Here is a 17,946-nt window from a genome sequence, read left to right on the forward strand (position 1 = left end):
CGTCCCTCAGGGCTCCGTCCTGCAGCAGCTGTCGCTCCTGATCTCATGTCCGTTCTCGTCTTCGCGTGTCGCCTTGTCGGGTTTTCCAGCCTCATCCTCTCACTCTCTGAGCGTCCTTCCTGTCAGCTCCGACTCCATCATCCTCCCGGCCCGCGGGCCTCTCAGCACCACTCAGCCATCACTCTCTCCCGATCCTGGCTCTGAGTTTCATGTCGTCCTGGATATTGTTTTTGACACATCGATCAGATCTGGTTAAAAACCGGCTTTCAGACGCGGCCGGCCGATGGGAGTGAAACCGGAGCCTCGTTATCAGCAGAGTGACCATCGCTGCTTCGCTTCCAGCATCCATCAGCCGCATCTATCAAGATCAGCTGTTATTCTCCAGAGCTTCAGACGTTTGATCGATGCGCTGCTTTCAGACGGTTAGATTATATCGACGCAGAGCAAAGTGGGACTAAATAAAAAGTCAATATGGGAAACTTTTAAAGTTTATTTCTCAGATTTTCCTCCTGATCTGCGATCTTGTTTCTACCGGGTCCTGATTACTGTTTGGAAGAGATGTGATTAACACCGAATGTGTTTTTATGTCAGTTCACCTCCTGCCGTTGGTTGAGCTCAGAAAACAAGGAGGAAGCTGATGAGATCTGCAATCTGCTGCCTCGGTCGCTGCTTTACAGCCAAACACACAGCAGCTTTGTTACGGCAGAACCTGGAGCTCAACATCTGTCAGCCGTTACGCAAGAGCAGCAAACATGTCCACTGAGAAACCAAACCTGACCCAGGACTCTGCCTGGGTCCTGGAGTCCGACTTCACTTCAGTAAGACAAACTAAACTACCACTGAGTTTAGCTTTAAGTAAATAATTACTACATATGGATGACAAACCACCAGCTCCACTTGCACAGTATTTCATTTATAACGAGACGTTTTCACCATGTAAAAGTGAAATAGAAGATAATAAAATCACTATTAAGAAATGATTGACTTAAAACAAGTTTCTGTATCGTGTGGAAAAGTTACTTTGGTTATATTTGAAGTATATGAAGACATATGAATATATATACAGAATTCCTCGGTAGGTTTTGGTGTTTTCAGCGTCAACGCGCCGGTCTGAACGCGCCCTGCTGCAGCGCGCCCTCCTGCAGCGCGCCCTGCTGCAGCAGACCCTGCTGCAGAGCGCCCTGCTGCAGCGCGCCCTGCTGCAGCAGACCCTGCTGCAGAGCGCCCTGCTGCAGAGCGCCCTGCTGCAGCGCGCCCTGCTGCAGCAGACCCTGCTGCAGCGCGCCCTCCTGCAGCGCGCCCTCCTGCAGCGCGCCCTGCTGCAGCGCGCCCTCCTGCAGCGCGCCCTGCTGCAGCGCGCCCTCCTGCAGCGCGCCCTCCTGCAGCGCGCCCTGCTGCAGCGCGCCCTCCTGCAGCGCGCCCTGCTGCAGCGCGCCCTCCTGCAGCGCGCCCTGCTGCAGCGCGCCCTCCTGCAGCGCGCCCTGCTGCAGCGCGCCCTCCTGCAGCGCGCCCTGCTGCAGAGTGCCCTGCTGCAGCGCGCCCTGCTGCAGCGCGCCCTCCTGCAGCGCGCCCTGCAGCCAGGCACCACCAGGGACTCAAACTCTCACATTTATGCCATTAGAGGAAGAATCGGAGCAGAGACGTTAGCAGTGGGTTCTAATGGGACCGGGGGGAACGCGGACAGATCGTCTCGGCTTCTGAAGCTTCGGGTTGAAGCTGAACTTCCTGACCTGATGCGTTTCCTGTCGCCTGCAGTGTGCGTGTCCCGGTTCCAGTGCTGCGACATCGACACCACGGCGGGTCTGGGCCAGATGTGGTGGAGAACGAGGAAGACCTGCTACCAGATCGTAGAGCACAGCTGGTTCGAGTCCTTCATCATCTTCATGATCCTTCTCAGCTCGGGAGCTCTGGTCAGCGGCGCCATCTTGTTCCTGTTCTAGAGGATTGCCTGTGTTACACTAGTAAACTTGACTTGACCTTTCCCCCTGTGGCCTCTCTGTCGCCCCCTGCAGGCCTTCGAGGACATCTACATCGAGCAGAGAAGGGTCGTCAAGGTGGTGCTCGAATATGCTGACAAGATCTTCACCTACATCTTCATCCTGGAGATGATGCTCAAATGGCTCGCATACGGCTTCAAGAAGTACTTCACCAACTACTGGTGCTGGCTGGACTTCCTCATCGTCGATGTAAGACGTCCGTCACCGCTCGGTTTGCCGCTGTGTGTGTGTGTGTGTGTGTGTGTGTGTGTGTGTGTGTGTGTGTGTGAGATCCATGAAAACAGGACAGCAGTGAAGGACTGTTGTTTTCTGATGGAGGATCTGAAAGTCTTTTCTTTAAGAAACAGAAATGCAGCAGAGGGATCATCGTCCTTCATGCAGGTTTCAGAAACCGACATGTTGGAGTTAAACTCCAGGATTTTCCGGGGTTTAGTTGTGGACCTGAACAGTGAGTCGATCCTGTGGAAACGGCCCGACATCCTGCTGACGGAGCAGAAAGGCGCAGCCTGCCGCTCTCTGTCTCTCTGGGTGTTTTCCGCCCGGACGTCTCCAGGAACGACGCCACATGTTGGGACGTTCTGATGCGACTGCAGCCGCCGGGTCACACGGATCCAGCATGTGGAGGCAACACGGAAACGGAGCGCCGCCTCATTACTGCGGGAAAAACTAGTGTCTGATTTAACCTGAGAGCTTCACTCTTCACCAGCAGGGGGCAGAAAACAACCAAACACAGAGATGGACCAGACCTGGTTCTGGATTGGAGACGTTTTATTGGTTTATGTTCAACCAGAATCAACAATTTAACTCCAGAGCCTCCAGATGTCAAAATGATTTAATAATCCATTATTAAGAGCGAGATTATTACCACGTCATATTTCAAAGTAAAAGTCAAAGTAAGATTAACAGAATATTTGGTTATAAGAGGCTCCATGAGAACGAATCAGAATATCAGATTTAATATTTATAAATGATGTCAAAAATACAACTATGATCAAATGATGACATTTAAAGACTAAAATTACACAAACTAATAAAATGTACTCTGTCATAACATTATGAAATGAATTCCCACTGAAAACAGAGCAACAGAGATTTTGCACAAACAAGAGGTCTCACTTCATCCTAAACTCCAGCTCTGTGTCTCATTGTTAAAACAAACTCCTTCATTCAGTAAAGTTACTGTTTCTGGGTTTAGTAGCCAGAAGTTTCCTGTCCTAAGAGCATCAGGACTTCGTTTAAGGCGCTGCTGTCCTTAGAGCTGCAGCTCGTGGCATTAAACCCCTGAAACATGAGGTCAGTCGCTGTAGCTTTTCTCCAGCCTCCTGTTGGCTCTTGAGGCTCAGGCTCTGCAGGTTTCTGGGTTTTAAACGTTTTTATGCAAATAAGAAGGAATGGCAGAAAAATCCCTTTTTCCAGGTTTGAAACGCTGGCCTGTTAGCGTAGGCCCCTGTTGCCTTTGATTACTCATAAAACACTCGAAATTCCTTTTTGGATCAAAAACAGCCTGTTGAAAACATGGTACAAATGGACTCAATGAGGTAGAGGTCAGAGCGGGTCCACTACCCGCAGCATTTCCTCCGTTTTTAGCTTCATTGTGTTGAACTCATGATCAGAGTTCATCTGTGAACCTGTATGGAAAATATGGAGTTCCACAGGGGCATTTATTATTATTATTATTATTATTATTATTATTATTATTATTATATCAGTGAGGTATATAGAGAGGTGTTGGCTAATCGATGTCCTGTTAAAAGCATCGATCTACCAGTTTGGTTTAGTAAATCCTGTGTTTGAGCAGCTTTGCTTCGCCTGACCTTGGACCTGTGTGACCCCTGTGTGACCCCTGTGACCCTGTGTGACCCGTAGATCTCGGTGCTGGCCTACCTGGCCCAGTTCCTCCCGGTGAACCAGGTCGCCACCCTGCGGGTTCTCAGGACGCTCAGGGCTCTCCGTCCTCTCCGGGCCGCGTCCCGCTTCGCTGGTATCAGGGTAAGAACCGGCTGACCCGCCTGGTTCTGCGCGGCTCCGCCAGAGGAAACGTCTCAGGTGGATCAGAACCTGAAACCTTTCCTCTGTTTGGATCCCAGACCCGTCCGTTCAGACCTCTCCCTGAGCGGCGCTCCTTCCAGGACTTCTTTCCTCCTGTGAATCAGAAATAACGTGTTTCTGGCCTGCAGCGCCCCCTGGATCCCCTCCGTAACCTGCGCTCTGTTTCAGCTGACCTTTCTCCTCAGCAGGACTTGAACTCTCCTCCTCCTCTCGGCGTCAGAAGAGCCGCTAACTCCTCCCTCTCTTCTGTGTCCCTCCTCCTCCTCTTCCTCCTGCCTCTCCCTCCTCTTCCTCCTCCTCCTCTTCCTCCAGGTTTCGTTGGTCAGTCTGGTGGCCAACACGTTGGGTTACTCCGACCTGGCAGCCATCAAGTCCCTGCGGACGCTGCGGGCCCTGCGGCCCCTCAGGGCCCTGTCCAGATTTGAAGGCATGAGGGTAAGAGTCAGGATTAATGTGAGCTAACGCACCTGAGCAGCAGCTGCCAGCAGCTCCTCCTCTGACAAAATCAACTCGTATTAAACCAAGATGAGGATAAATATGGAAAATCTGAATAATCATGAAAGATCTGAAGTAATTTACAGATTATTTCTTACATGAAGATCCTCCAGATTTGAGTCGTTTTATGACCAACTTTGTGTTGCTGAGCTCATAAATATTCATACCTGTCAGATTTTAGTCTTTTAATTTAGATATGAAAACATGTAAAACGTTAAAAACAAACATAAAACTCACCAACCTTCTGAGGGAAAAGGAGTTTTAATAACTTCAGTTTGTTTTTATGTCATTAAATCTGACAGCAGTTTACTGAACAGAACCAGTTTGATCCAGATCCGGTTCTGATCCAGAAACCTCTAATCCAGACTGAACAGTCCAAGTCGCTTCTAATCCCACCGGATTCATCAATTAATCCATAAATGATGAGAGATTGATGCAGATTTTATGTTTCATTCGATTCCATCAGAATAAATCAGTAAATGAAACGGGAATATTTCCCAGAAGCCCCGTCTCCTGTCCCTCTGTCCTCCTGTCCCTCTGTCCTCCTGTCCCTCTGTCCTCCTGTCCTCCTGTCCCTCTGTCCTCCTGTCCCTCTGTCCTCCTGTCCCTCTGTCCTCCTGTCCATCTGTCCTCCTGTCCCTCTGTCCTCCTGTCCCTCTGTCCTCCTGTCCATCTGTCCTCCTGTCCCTCTGTCCTCCTGTCCCTCTGTCCTCCTGTCCCTCTGTCTCCTGTCCTCCTGTCCCTCTGTCCTCCTGTCCCTCTGTCTCCTGTCCTCCTGTCCCTCTGTCTCCTGTCCTCCTGTCCTCCTGTCCCTCTGTCTCCTGTCCTCCTGTCCTCCTGTCCCTCTGTCCTCCTGTCCATCTGTCCTCCTGTCCTCCTGTCCCTCTGTCTCCTGTCCTCCTGTCCTCCTGTCCCTCTGTCTCCTGTCCTCCTGTCCCTCTGTCTCCTGTCCTCCTGTCCCTCTGTCTCCTGTCCTCCTGTCCCTCTGTCTCCTGTCCTCCTGTCCCTCTGTCCTCCTGTCCCTCTGTCTCCTGTCCTCCTGTCCCTCTGTCCTCCTGTCCATTTGTCCTCCTGTCCCCCTGTCCTCCTGTCCCTCTGTCCTCCTGTCCCTCTGTCTCCTGTCCTCCTGTCCCTCTGTCCTCCTGTCCATTTGTCCTCCTGTCCCTCTGTCCTCCTGTCCCTCTGTCTCCTGTCCTCCTGTCCATTTGTCCTCCTGTCCCTCTGTCTCCTGTCCTCCTGTCCTCCTGTCTCAGTCTAACCATCGTTTGTCCTGTCAGTATTCAGTCCCTCCAGTATTACTGAGTGGAACCGGGTCGGCGTTCTGCAGAACCGAGTCCAAACTCCTGCAGCTCCACAACAGGATCATAAAATATTATTGTGTATAAAACTAATTTAAAGGCTGAAGGAAAATAAATCTGACCTGAAATCAGATCAAGTTTTTAAAAAATGTCAAATTTCTTTGGGGAATAAAAATTTTAGTTTCAAACAAAAATTTTCTCCAAACTTTGATGGAAAATCTTTTATGTCTTCAGGAGACGAGTTTCTGCTGCCGAGTTCTGCAGGCGCTGCGACTCGGGTCCACATGAACCTTCGTCCTCCTCTTCCTCTCTGCTCTTCCTCATGCTGCTCTGCCTGGGTTTCTGTGAAGAGGTGCATTATGGGTAGAAATGACTGGACCGTTTCCATCAGGCTGCAGGAAACGGAGCAGATCCAACCAGAATGTTTTTAAATGAATGAAACAATTCAGATTAAACTGCTGGGAAATAATTTGATTTGCTTCAGTTTGGTTTTAAAGTCATGAATCAGTTCTGATGATGGTCCGCTGGACGGACACCGACCCAAACCCAGCACAGTAAACCCAACAGACTCAGTGTTTACAGTGCGTCTCTGAGGAAATGCTGGATGTATTTTGTCTTGATGATGATGATGATGATGATGATGATGATCACTCCTTCCTCCTGGGACATTTTGGCTTTAAAGCTAAACTTCAATATCTGAACTCCTGGTTCCACCCGACCATCAAACCGCCGTCTGGACCCGCTGACCCGGTCCGGTCTGTCTGCAGGTGGTGGTGAACGCCCTGATCGGCGCCATCCCCTCCATCATGAACGTGCTGCTGGTCTGCCTGATCTTCTGGCTCATCTTCAGCATCATGGGCGTCAACCTTTTCGCCGGGAAGTTCGGCCGCTGCGTCAACCGGACCGGCTTCGTGTACGACGCCTCGATCATCAACAACCGGTCCGAGTGCAACGCCGCCAACGACACCTCGCAGCACTACTGGACCAAGGTCAAGGTCAACTTCGACAACGTCGGCGCCGGATACCTGGCTCTGCTGCAAGTGGTGAGCGTCACAGAACCAGAACCGCTCCACTCTGGGCTCAGAACCACTAACCGGGTTTATGAACAAATACTCATTATTTCCCTTTGATCAGGACATTCTCCCACGTCACGCAGCATGGAAGGAAAAACCCGGTCCAATTTAATTTAAATTCAGATGAATAATTTCTGTTTCTTCTGAGACAAAGATTCAACTTTAACTGAACGTTGAGGCTGTAAAAACGTTTTCAGCAGGTAAAGACGTACCGTCTCTTTAAGAAGTCATTCTTAGAGCAAACCGATTGCGCCTGCAGCTCTGTTTCTGTTTCATTCTGTGCCTTTTCCAAAGCTAACCTTTCCGTCTGAATCGGGATAAAGCTGCTCCCACCGAGCGCCGGGTGAAATCGGAGCGTTTTTTTACTTCGTGGTTTGAATTCAGACTCAACAGGAAGAGCGAAGCTGCAGACGCTCCCAAAGTTCACGGCTGTTTTTAGACGGAGAGCATTCAGAGCCGAGCCGCCCACTCCTGCTGCAGACCGGACCGGACCGGCTGGAGACCGGACCGGACCGACTGCTGATCGGACCGGACCGGACCGGCTGGAGACCGGACCGGACCGACTGCTGATCGGACCGGACCGGCTCAGACCAGACCGGACCGGACCGGCTGGAGACCGGACCGGACCGGCTGCAGACCGGACCGGACCGACTGCTGATCGGACCGGACCGACTGCTGATCGGACCGGACCGGCTCAGACCAGACCGGACCGGACCGGACCGGCTCAGACCAGACCGGACCGGACCGGACCGGCTCAGACCGGACCGGACCGGCTGCAGACCGGACCGGACCGGCTGCAGACCGGACCGGACCGGACCGGCTGGAGACCGGACCGGACCGGCTGCAGACCAGACCGGACCGGACCTGCTGCAGACCGGACCGGACTGACTGCTGATCGGACCGGACCGGACCGGCTGGAGACCGGACCGGACCGGACCGACTGCAGACCGGACCGGACCAGACCGGCTGGAGACCGGACCGGACCGGACCGGACCGGCTGCAGACCGGACCGGACCGACTGCAGACCGGACCGGACCGGACCGACTGCAGACCGGACCGGACCGGACCGGCTGCAGACCGGACCGGACCGACTGCAGACCGGACCGGACCGGACCGGCTGGAGACCGGACCGGACCGGACCGGCTGGAGACCGGACCGGACCGGACCGGCTGGAGACCGGACCGGACCGACTGCTGATCGGACCGGACCGGCTCAGACCAGACCGGACCGGACCGGACCGGCTCAGACCGGACCGGACCGGCTGGTGATCGGACCGGACCGGCTGCAGACCGGACCGGACCGGACCGGCTGGAGACCGGACCGGACCGGCTGCAGACCAGACCGGACCGGACCTGCTGCAGACCGGACCGGACTGACTGCTGATCGGACCGGACCGGACCGGCTGGAGACCGGACGGACCGGACCGACTGCAGACCGGACCGGACCGGACCGGCTGGAGACCGGACCGGACCGGACCGGCTGCAGACCGGACCGGACCGACTGCAGACCGGACCGGACCGGACCGACTGCAGACCGGACCGGACCGACTGCAGACCGGACCGGACCGGACCGGCTGGAGACCGGACCGGACCGGACCGGCTGGAGACCGGACCGGACCGACTGCTGATCGGACCGGACCGGACCGACTGCAGATCGGACCGGACCGGACCGGCTGCAGACCGGACCGGACCGGACCGGCTGGAGACCGGACCGGACCGGCTGCAGGCCGGACCGGACCGGCTGCAGACCGGACCGGACCGGACCGGCTGGTGATCGGACCGGACCGGCTGCAGATCGGACCGGACCGGACCGGCTGCTGATCGGACCGGACCGGACCGGCTGCAGACCGGACCGGACCGGACCGGCTGGTGATCGGACCGGACCGGACCGGCTGGAGACCGGACCGGACCGGACCGGCTGGAGACCGGACCGGACCGGACCGGCTGCTGATCGGACCGGACCGGACCGGCTGCAGACCGGACCGGACCGGACCGGCTGCTGATCGGACCGGACCGGACCGGCTGCAGATCGGACCGGACCGGACCGGCTGCTGATCGGCTGGAGAACGGACTGGACCGGCTCAGATTGGATCGGACCGGCTCAGACTGGACCGGACCGGCTGCAGAGGAACCAGGATGTTCATCATTTCCTCAGACTCTCTTCATCTCGTCTCTTCGTTTCTTCCTGTTCCTCTGCATCGTCTCTATTTGCTGCATCAGTTCTTCGTTACGTTGATCGGTTCTGATCGATCAGGTTAAACTTTTAGTTTTAGTTTCATCAAAATGAGAATCATTTGTTGCTCTGGACAGTTTGAGTCTCCTGCCTCCTTATTGTTTAATGTCATTTTCTTTTATCTGTGTTAAAATAATTCTTACAAACATTTAAGGTAATTATAAAAAATATTTTAAAGAAATTAATTAAAAGAATTATGTGTTTTAAAATAATAAAATTGTTTTATTGGAATAACTTTTAAAAATAATTTTAACGGTTATTCAACTAACAAATGCTAGTTAAAAATTATTGTAATTAATATTTTTATGAAAAATGATTAAGATAATTATTGTACTGTAATATTACAAATTGTTTAATTAAAAATATAACTGGTTACATTTATTAAAAATTAAAACTGACAACAGATAATCAAAAATATCTAATAAAACCGTATGTCCTAAAGTATTTATTACTAATAATAATAATTTTAAATGAGTAATAATAGAAGGATTTGGAGCTGGGTTTGATTTTTGGTCCTGTTTTTTTTTCCTTTTTAAATTTATTTTCTTATTTCTAATTTTTTTTAATCTATTTTATCATTTTTCTTCCTCCATTATTTCTTGTTTATGAACATGAATAAAATCCAGTCAGGATTTCTTCCTCCCCTCCTCTTCCTCGCTCTCTGTCGCCCACCTCAGGCGTCCTGAGAGCCTCCAATCAATCGGCGTCTGAGAGGCTTTTATTTTTAGAGCCAGGTGGGGGGCAGGATGGGGGGAGGAGGGGGGAGGAGGGCAGGTTTACAGGTAGGAGAAAAAGGTTCAAATAATAACCTGAAAGAAACGACCCAGCAGAGGGATGTGGGCTGGAGAGACGAGTTGAGAGGATTAAAGGTTTTAAAGATGGAGGAAGAAATGAGAGCAGAGAGGAAGAGGAGGAGGAAGAGGAGAGACAGAGGGATGAAGATGTGACTCTTCATCAGAGCCGGAGGAGGAAAACAAAGCAAAGTGTGGATGAGCCACTCGACCGGCAGCAAATGAGACCTTAAGAGTTTGTCAGAATCCCGTCGCCTTGGTAACGAGTCCCTCAGCAGCATTCTGCCGGTCGGCGCGGCAACAGTCGGCGGGGGCAACCTTTCCATTAGCATCTGGAAAGTTCTGCACGCTGCAAAAAATGACTGAGTTTGTTAGAAAGATGAAAAGATCCACAGTTAGGAAGATATCATCTTCATCAGTCATCATCTTCATCAGTCATCATCTTCATCAGTTATATTCATCCATCCCAGCTGAAGGTGATGAGTGTGATGAAGATGAGGACAGTGATGAAGCTGATGAGTGTGATGAAGGTGATGAGTGTGATGAAGATGAGGACAGTGATGAAGGTGATGAGTGTGATGAAGGTGATGAGTGTGATGAAGGTGAGGACAGTGATGAAGGTGATGAGTGTGATGAAGGTGATGAGTGTGATGAAGGTGAGGACAGTGATGAAGGTGATGAGTGTGATGAAGGTGATGAGTGTGATGAAGATGAGGACAGTGATGAAGGTGATGAAGGTGAGGACAGTGATGAAGGTGATGAGTGTGATGAAGATGAGGACAGTGATGAAGGTGATGAGTGTGATGAAGGTGAGGACAGTGATGAAGGTGAGGACAGTGATGAAGGTGAGGACAGTGATGAAGGTGATGAGTGTGATGAAGGTGATGAGTGTGATGAAGGTGATGAGTGTGATGAAGGTGATGAGTGTGATGAAGGTGAGGACAGTGATGAAGGTGATGAGTGTGATGAAGGTGATGAGTGTGATGAAGGTGAGGACAGTGATGAAGGTGAGGACAGTGATGAAGGTGATGAGTGTGATGAAGGTGATGAGTGTGATGAAGATGAGGACAGTGATGAAGGTGAGGACAGTGATGAAGATGAGGACAGTGATGAAGGTGAGGACAGTGATGAAGGTGATGAGTGTGATGAAGATGAGGACAGTGATGAAGGTGATGAGTGTGATGAAGATGAGGACAGTGATGAAGATGAGGACAGTGATGAAGGTGATGAGTGTGATGAAGATGAGGACAGTGATGAAGATGAGGACAGTGATGAAGGTGATGAGTGTGATGAAGATGAGGACAGTGATGAAGGTGATGAGTGTGATGAAGATGAGGACAGTGATGAAGATGAGGACAGTGATGAAGGTGATGAGTGTGATGAAGATGAGGACAGTGATGAAGGTGATGAGTGTGATGAAGATGAGGACAGTGATGAAGATGAGGACAGTGATGAAGGTGAATGTCTGGTCTTCCAGTGTCGTCCTTCTGCTGGTTATGAAGTTCTGAACCGTTTTTAGGTTTCAGTTCCTCAGACGGTCAGAGCGAGGGCTGGGGCCCGGGGCCGGGGCTGGGGTCCGAGGCCCGGGGCTGGGGCCTTCTGACTCTGTCACTGACATCTGTTCAGACAGAAAGCTGGGTAGAAGTACGACACACTGCCACCTGCAGGTTGGAGTTAGAATCACATGAACTTCATGTTAAACTTAATGACATTTTGAGGGACCGACCCGAATAAGTGGAAGAAAATGGATGGAATTTCAATAAACTCAGAATTCTTTTTTTAATGTGGGTTTCTGGTGATTTGGGGTTAACTTTTCTTGTGGTGCCGATCTGCATCCCACTGAGGTCCAGGCCTCAGGTCATGTGGCCTCAGTCCAGGTGCATCATGGGAGTGATGAGGAAGCAGCAGCTTTGCGGTTTCTGATGTGTCAGAGTTTTATTATCTCAGGATGTGATCTTTTACAGTGTAGCCACCCCCCACCCCCCCGCTCTCATCCCACAATAATCACAGGTGGTAACCCGCGGCGACGAGCTGATTTCAGCTCTGAGTGACGGCCGCCGGTCGCCCCCTCACATTAAACAGATCTGTTCTTTACACACATCTTTCCCTTCGTTGTTCTCCACCTGCCCCCCAAACCTTCATCCTCCCCCTCCTCCTCTTCCTCCCACTCAGACAGAGGAAGGAAGCCCTTAAATGGGTTTAATGTTGCTTCATTGAGAACCTCGGCAGCAGGGAGTTTTCTTCCATTCGGTAAAATCGCTGTTAAATCAACCTTCGTTTTGACAGGAAATGAGCACGGCGTTGCCATGGCGATGTAGAGGAACTCACTTGGTGTTCCTCTACATCGCCACTCCGCTCAGATGATGAGGGGAAGTGGGAGCCAGATGATTAGACGCCGGCTCCAGGCGTCACTCTGCTTCAGCAGGAATCACTGGATGTTTAACACCAAACAGCCTGGGGGCTCGGTGGTGGCAGCCTCATGCTGTGGGCTGCAGTTTTTCACTCAGTTTTGTTGTTTTTGTTTCCAGGCCACCTTTAAGGGCTGGATGGACATCATGTACGCCGCCGTGGACTCCAGAGCCGTAAGTCAGCGCTGATCTCCGATCTGAACGCCGACTCAGCAGCCGGGGGCTCAAACCGCGGGCCGGGGGCCTCCTGAGGCCCTCAAAGGGATCCTGGGCGGCCCTTAACTGAGGAATCAGTTAATGCAGAGACATATTTAGTAACAATGTTGGGGTGAAATTCTCACTGACACCAGGACTTCCAGAACAAACACAGTTAAACTGGAAAACCAAGTTTTTATTTTGAATTTTATCATCTTAATAGTAAAAGGTACAACAAACATCCAGTTATCATCCAGAGCCAAATTCTACCTGCATTTTAATTTGAAAAAGTTTAGATATCCTAAATTTAAACTTTTAGGACACAGTTTGTAGCTTTAATCTGCCAAACCTGCAAAAGGCTTTTATGTTTAAATCTGCAGTGATTCCCAGATCCCTCTCTGAATCTGCTTCACTTATTTCATAACTGAACAGGTAAAAATAAAAAATGAAAACGTTTTGGAATTGAAATAAATAGAAAAGTTCAGAGAAGTAGATCCAGCAGGACGTTTTCGGCCCCGGCTCCTGATTGGTCGGCTGCAGGTGAACTGTTTCTTTAAGCTGCTGGTTTCGTGCTGCAGACGGACGAGCAGCCGATCAAGGAGATCAACCTCTACATGTACCTGTACTTCGTCATCTTCATCATCTTCGGCTCCTTTTTCACCCTCAACCTCTTCATCGGAGTCATCATCGACAACTTCAACCAGCAGAAACGAAAGATAAGCATCAAGCCAAACACGATCTGGTTCCTCCGTCGATGACCTGAGGATTCATTTCATTCTGATTGTTTGTTTCAGTAAAAATAACTGAACTATTTTTGTTTATTGTAATTAGGAGGGCAGGACATCTTCATGACAGAGGAGCAGAAGAAATATTACAACGCCATGAAGAAACTGGGATCCAAGAAGCCCCAGAAGCCCATCCCCCGACCCCTGGTACCAGCAGCACCTTCACAATAAAAGCACAAGCTCTGGCTCATATGTTCTGAATGGAGAAAATAAATATTTTCCATTTTCCCTGCTGAGAATGAATATGAAGGTCTGTGACCTTCATCATAGGTCTACCTCAGCTGGTAATCTGAAGATAATCCAGTAAATTAGTTTGATTTTAAATAATTAGCATGTTATTAGCTGAAATGCTACGCTAGCTTCAGGAACAAAGCAGCCAGATGAATTTGAGCCAATCAGAACGTTGATCAGTAATGTTTCAATCAGTTATTTTAATTTCTATTTAAGAACAGAAAACATTTTAGGTTTGAAAAAATGCATGATTAAAAGATTTATCAGATTATTTTTTATATTTTTGGATTATTTTTCATCAACTTTCTGAGGCTCCCTGGCGCCCTCTGGTGGACCTAAGTCTGAAAAACACTGATTGAAATGATTCACTGCAAAAACACAAAATCTGACCAGGTGTCGTTTTAGTTTCTACTGCAGATGTCTTAGGAAAATATCACAAAAGTAACTTTTCAGCAAGAAATATGAGTTTGTTTTAAGTGAATAATTAATTAATATTAATGAAAAAATTCTACATATTTCACATTTTATCAAGACATTTTTCCCGACTGTGCATCAGAACTAGAACATTTTCTGCAATAAATGAATTTAGTTAATAAAAGTCACACTTTGTGATTTTCTGTTTTGGATTCAGTTTCTCACAGCTGAGGTTTTCCTACGATGGAGATCAGAGCAAATATGCTGTGCCTCAGAAAAGTCTTCATGACCTTTGACCTTTTCCACTCTGTCACATTTCGACTGTTGCTTAAAGAATCTGAAATTAATCTTTGTTTTGAAAGTTTCTTCTTTCCAATTAAAGTTCAGAGTTTAGTTTGGGTGAAATCTCCTTTAGTTGTTTTGACCACCATAACTCAGCTGGTTAACCGATCAGAACCGATCCGAACGGGTCAGAACCAGGAAGCTGGTGCTGAATGGATCCGTTCTGTGTCTGCTTCTGCAGAACGACCTGCAGGGCTTCTTCTTCGACCTGGTGGGGAAGCAGGCCTTCGACATCATCATCATGGTTCTGATCCTCCTCAACATGATCACCATGATGGTGGAGACGGACGAGCAGTCGCCGCAGATGGAGAAGATCCTCTACTACGTCAACCTGGCCTTCATCGTCATCTTCACCACCGAGTGCAGCATCAAGATCATGGCGCTGCGCTGCTACTTCTTCACCGTCGGCTGGAACATCTTCGACTTCGTGGTCGTCATCCTCTCCATCGTCGGTGAGCGCTGCCGCTCCGGTCCTTGTGCTCAGCTGATGGGGTCAGAAAACCAGATCAACCTCAGGAGGAGAACATCACCTGAGCGTTTAGCTTCATTCATTCTTTATGGAAATTCAGTGCAGTTATTAGGACTAATTTAAAAGTATTAACTGGCTCCTTTACATTTTTAGTCAAAGTTACTAAGAGCTGTTGTGGAGGGTTTCTTCAGGAAATAATTGTTGCTGTATAACAAGCCCACATCACCAGTCCTCCACCACCATGCCTGACTTTTGGTATGAAGTGTTTGCAGAGCCTCTGCAGGTTTCACCAACACAAATTTAAGACTTTTTAAGACTTTGTAAGGCCGTTATGAATGGAATTTAAAAGCTGCATCACGACAGAAACACCAAAGAGAATTAAATAAATCTTTTTGGTTGGCAACATAAATAAACCAATGACTGAGTAAACCTGGCAATACATTAGCATTTACCCACAGTGGCTGTAAAAAAGCCAGCTAGCTTTACCCTAACTAACTAGCTAGCGAGTTCGTTAGCAGCTATTTGCCGGTAGCTGAAACTGTCTTAGGTCACACAGCACAATGAATGTGTCTGCACAGAAAAATCCCACAAAAAATAACTACGTAGAAACTAAAGGCCAACTTATTGTTTACCCATAAATTTAAGATGTTTTAAGATTTAATGTTGGATCCATGAATGTACGTCTTTTTAAGGACTCCAAACACGGTTCTGTCCACCAGGCTTCATCATCTCTGCTGTCGGCTCCTTCAGCAGCTCAGAGTGACTCTGAGTCAGAGCAGAAAGAACTGCCATCACCAGCCTGACACCCTGTGTGTGTGTGTGTGTGTGTGTGTGTGTGTGTGTGTGTGTGTGTGTGTGTGTGTGTGTGTGTGTGTGTGTGTATGTGTGTGTGGGAGCTCCTCCTTCTGTTTATCACTCCGGGGTAATGAGGGGATGAATTGCAGCGTCTGATTTGCTCGCAGCAGGAGAGCGGCGACTCGGTCCTCCAGAACCGGTAACTCAGGCTGCAGTAAACCCGACGGGTCGCCGCTGAACGGCCGGAGTGAGAGCCTCTACATGAACCAGCTCACAGATAAAAACGGATCTGAGACCCACAGATGATTGATTTTCCTGGTTATTCCCACAGCAAGGACAGATGATTATCTAAAATGTACTTTTTTAGTTTTACTTCGATGCTAGAAATCCCTGAATTTTTCTCAATATACAATAATTATTGGCCTAAACAAGCTCCTGTAGGCTAGCACGTTAGCTTTGGTTGGATTTACCCAGAATGCCCTGCGCTGTAGTCCACTTCCTGCTTTTGGAGCGGTCTCTGGTCCAGAGTTCACTTCAACCGAACCCAGACGAGGTTTGGAGGTCAGAGGTCGATTAGCGTCCACACCTCAGAACCGAACCGGCCTCCGGTCATCTCCGAGCCGTTCATCCTGAGTCCTGGACTGTTTCGGTCAGGCTGTGTATCGTCTGTGACGGTTCATCCCAACTTAACCTCACTTTGTTCCTTCTTGTCTTTCAGGAATCGTTCTGGCCGACATCATTGAGAAGTACTTTGTGTCGCCGACTCTCTTCAGAGTAATCCGACTGGCCCGGATCGGGCGAATCCTGCGCCTCATCAGAGGAGCCAAGGGCATTCGGACGTTACTGTTCGCCCTCATGATGTCACTTCCTGCCCTCTTCAACATCGGGCTGCTCCTCTTCCTCGTCATGTTCATCTACGCCATCTTCGGCATGGCTAACTTCGCCTACGTGAAGCGGCAGGGGGGCATCGACGACATGTTTAACTTCGAGACGTTTGGGAACAGCATGCTGTGCTTGTTCCAGATCACCACGTCTGCAGGGTGGGACAGCCTGCTCAGCCCCATCCTCAACAACTCCCCCGAGGAGTGCGACCCCCACCTGCCCCACACCGGCACCACCGTCAAGGGCAACTGCGGGAACCCGTCGGTGGGCATCACCTTCTTCGTCACCTACATCATCATCTCCTTCCTCATCGTGGTCAACATGTACATCGCCATCATCCTGGAGAACTTCAGCGTGGCCACGGAGGAAAGCACCGAGCCGCTGAGCGAGGACGACTTCGAGATGTTCTACGAGGTTTGGGAGAAGTTCGACCCAGAAGCCACGCAGTTCATAGAGTACTCCAAACTGTCCGACTTTGCAGACTCTCTTCTGGAGCCTCTCCGCATCGGCAAGCCCAACAAGATCAAGCTGATCTCCATGGACCTGCCCATGGTCAGCGGAGACAAGATCCACTGCCTGGACATCCTGTTCGCCTTCACCAAGCGCGTCCTGGGCGAGTCGGGCGAGATGGACGCCCTCAAGCAGCAGATGGAGGAAAAGTTCATGATTTCAAACCCTTCCAAGATTTCCTACGAGCCGATCACCACAACTCTGCGGCGCAAGCAGGAAGAAGTGTCGGCCACCATCATCCAGAGGTGCTATCGGCGCCACCTGGTGAGGCGCCAGATGAAGGCCGCCTCCTACATGTACCGCCAGTTCACCACGCCCCGGCACGACCACAGCGAGGGCGAGGAGGGAGGCGAGGTGATGTTTGGGGAGGACGCGCCTGAGAAGGAAGGGCTGATAGCCACCATGATGAAGGAGAACTACGGGTCCAGTCTGCTGGGGGTGGAGCGCTCCTCCACCATGTCCTCCACCTCATCGCCGCCGTCCTACAACAGCGTGACGCGAGCCACGTCCGAAAACCTCCAACCGCTCGCTGCCAAGACAGAAACGGCCGATGACGGCGACGTGAGAGAACAGTCGCAGGCTGAAGCCGACAGAGAGACGGAAACAGAACCTTAGCAGGAACCCAAAAAGAACAAGTTCTGATTTTTACTGAATGTACCGAAGGATCGTCGGATCAGCTGGGAATCGGAGCCGGATGCTGAAGAGAGGAAGATTTACTACCTTTAGTCTTGTTCCCCGGGGGAGACTCAAAGAAAAACCATTTTCTGAAAGCAGATTATGAAGAACCGCCAACAGACGGAGGCTTCATCTGAGACGTCAACCCAGAGCAAAACACCAGAATAAGGAGCTTGGTTCTGTTGGTTCTGTTGTGTCGGACTCTGACCGGGTCAGAGCGGTTATATCATTTATCGTCCCGGGGTCGGGAGGGTCCGCCTCCTTACCGGCTACCGGACGTAGGATCGGCGGATCCCGTCTGCGTT

General features: G+C 50.3%; 1 protein-coding gene across 1 annotated transcript in view; it reads left to right on the forward strand.

Annotated features, from left to right (window-relative positions):
* Nucleotides 1–17,723, forward strand: part of LOC148155215 (sodium channel protein type 5 subunit alpha-like) — a 17,746-nt gene extending 23 nt beyond the window's left edge. Inside the window, exons 1-10 of the mRNA XM_088013337.1 lie at nucleotides 1–226; nucleotides 1,131–1,910; nucleotides 2,013–2,186; nucleotides 4,359–4,481; nucleotides 6,607–6,882; nucleotides 12,464–12,517; nucleotides 13,117–13,258; nucleotides 13,370–13,470; nucleotides 14,492–14,762; nucleotides 16,293–17,723. The exon at nucleotides 1–226 is cut by the window's left edge and continues 23 nt beyond it. Of these exons, the coding sequence (XP_087869463.1) occupies nucleotides 1–226; nucleotides 1,131–1,910; nucleotides 2,013–2,186; nucleotides 4,359–4,481; nucleotides 6,607–6,882; nucleotides 12,464–12,517; nucleotides 13,117–13,258; nucleotides 13,370–13,470; nucleotides 14,492–14,762; nucleotides 16,293–17,581 (3,436 nt within the window). The 3' untranslated portion in view covers nucleotides 17,582–17,723. The remainder of the gene's footprint in view (nucleotides 227–1,130; nucleotides 1,911–2,012; nucleotides 2,187–4,358; nucleotides 4,482–6,606; nucleotides 6,883–12,463; nucleotides 12,518–13,116; nucleotides 13,259–13,369; nucleotides 13,471–14,491; nucleotides 14,763–16,292) is intronic.
* The last annotated feature ends 223 nt before the right edge of the window (nucleotides 17,724–17,946 follow it).

The sequence above is a fragment of the Poecilia mexicana genome, unplaced genomic scaffold, assembly GCF_051168715.1.
Source record: "Poecilia mexicana isolate PSO_F unplaced genomic scaffold, ASM5116871v1 scaffold_15, whole genome shotgun sequence".
In the NCBI taxonomy this organism is placed as follows: Eukaryota; Metazoa; Chordata; class Actinopteri; order Cyprinodontiformes; family Poeciliidae; genus Poecilia; species Poecilia mexicana.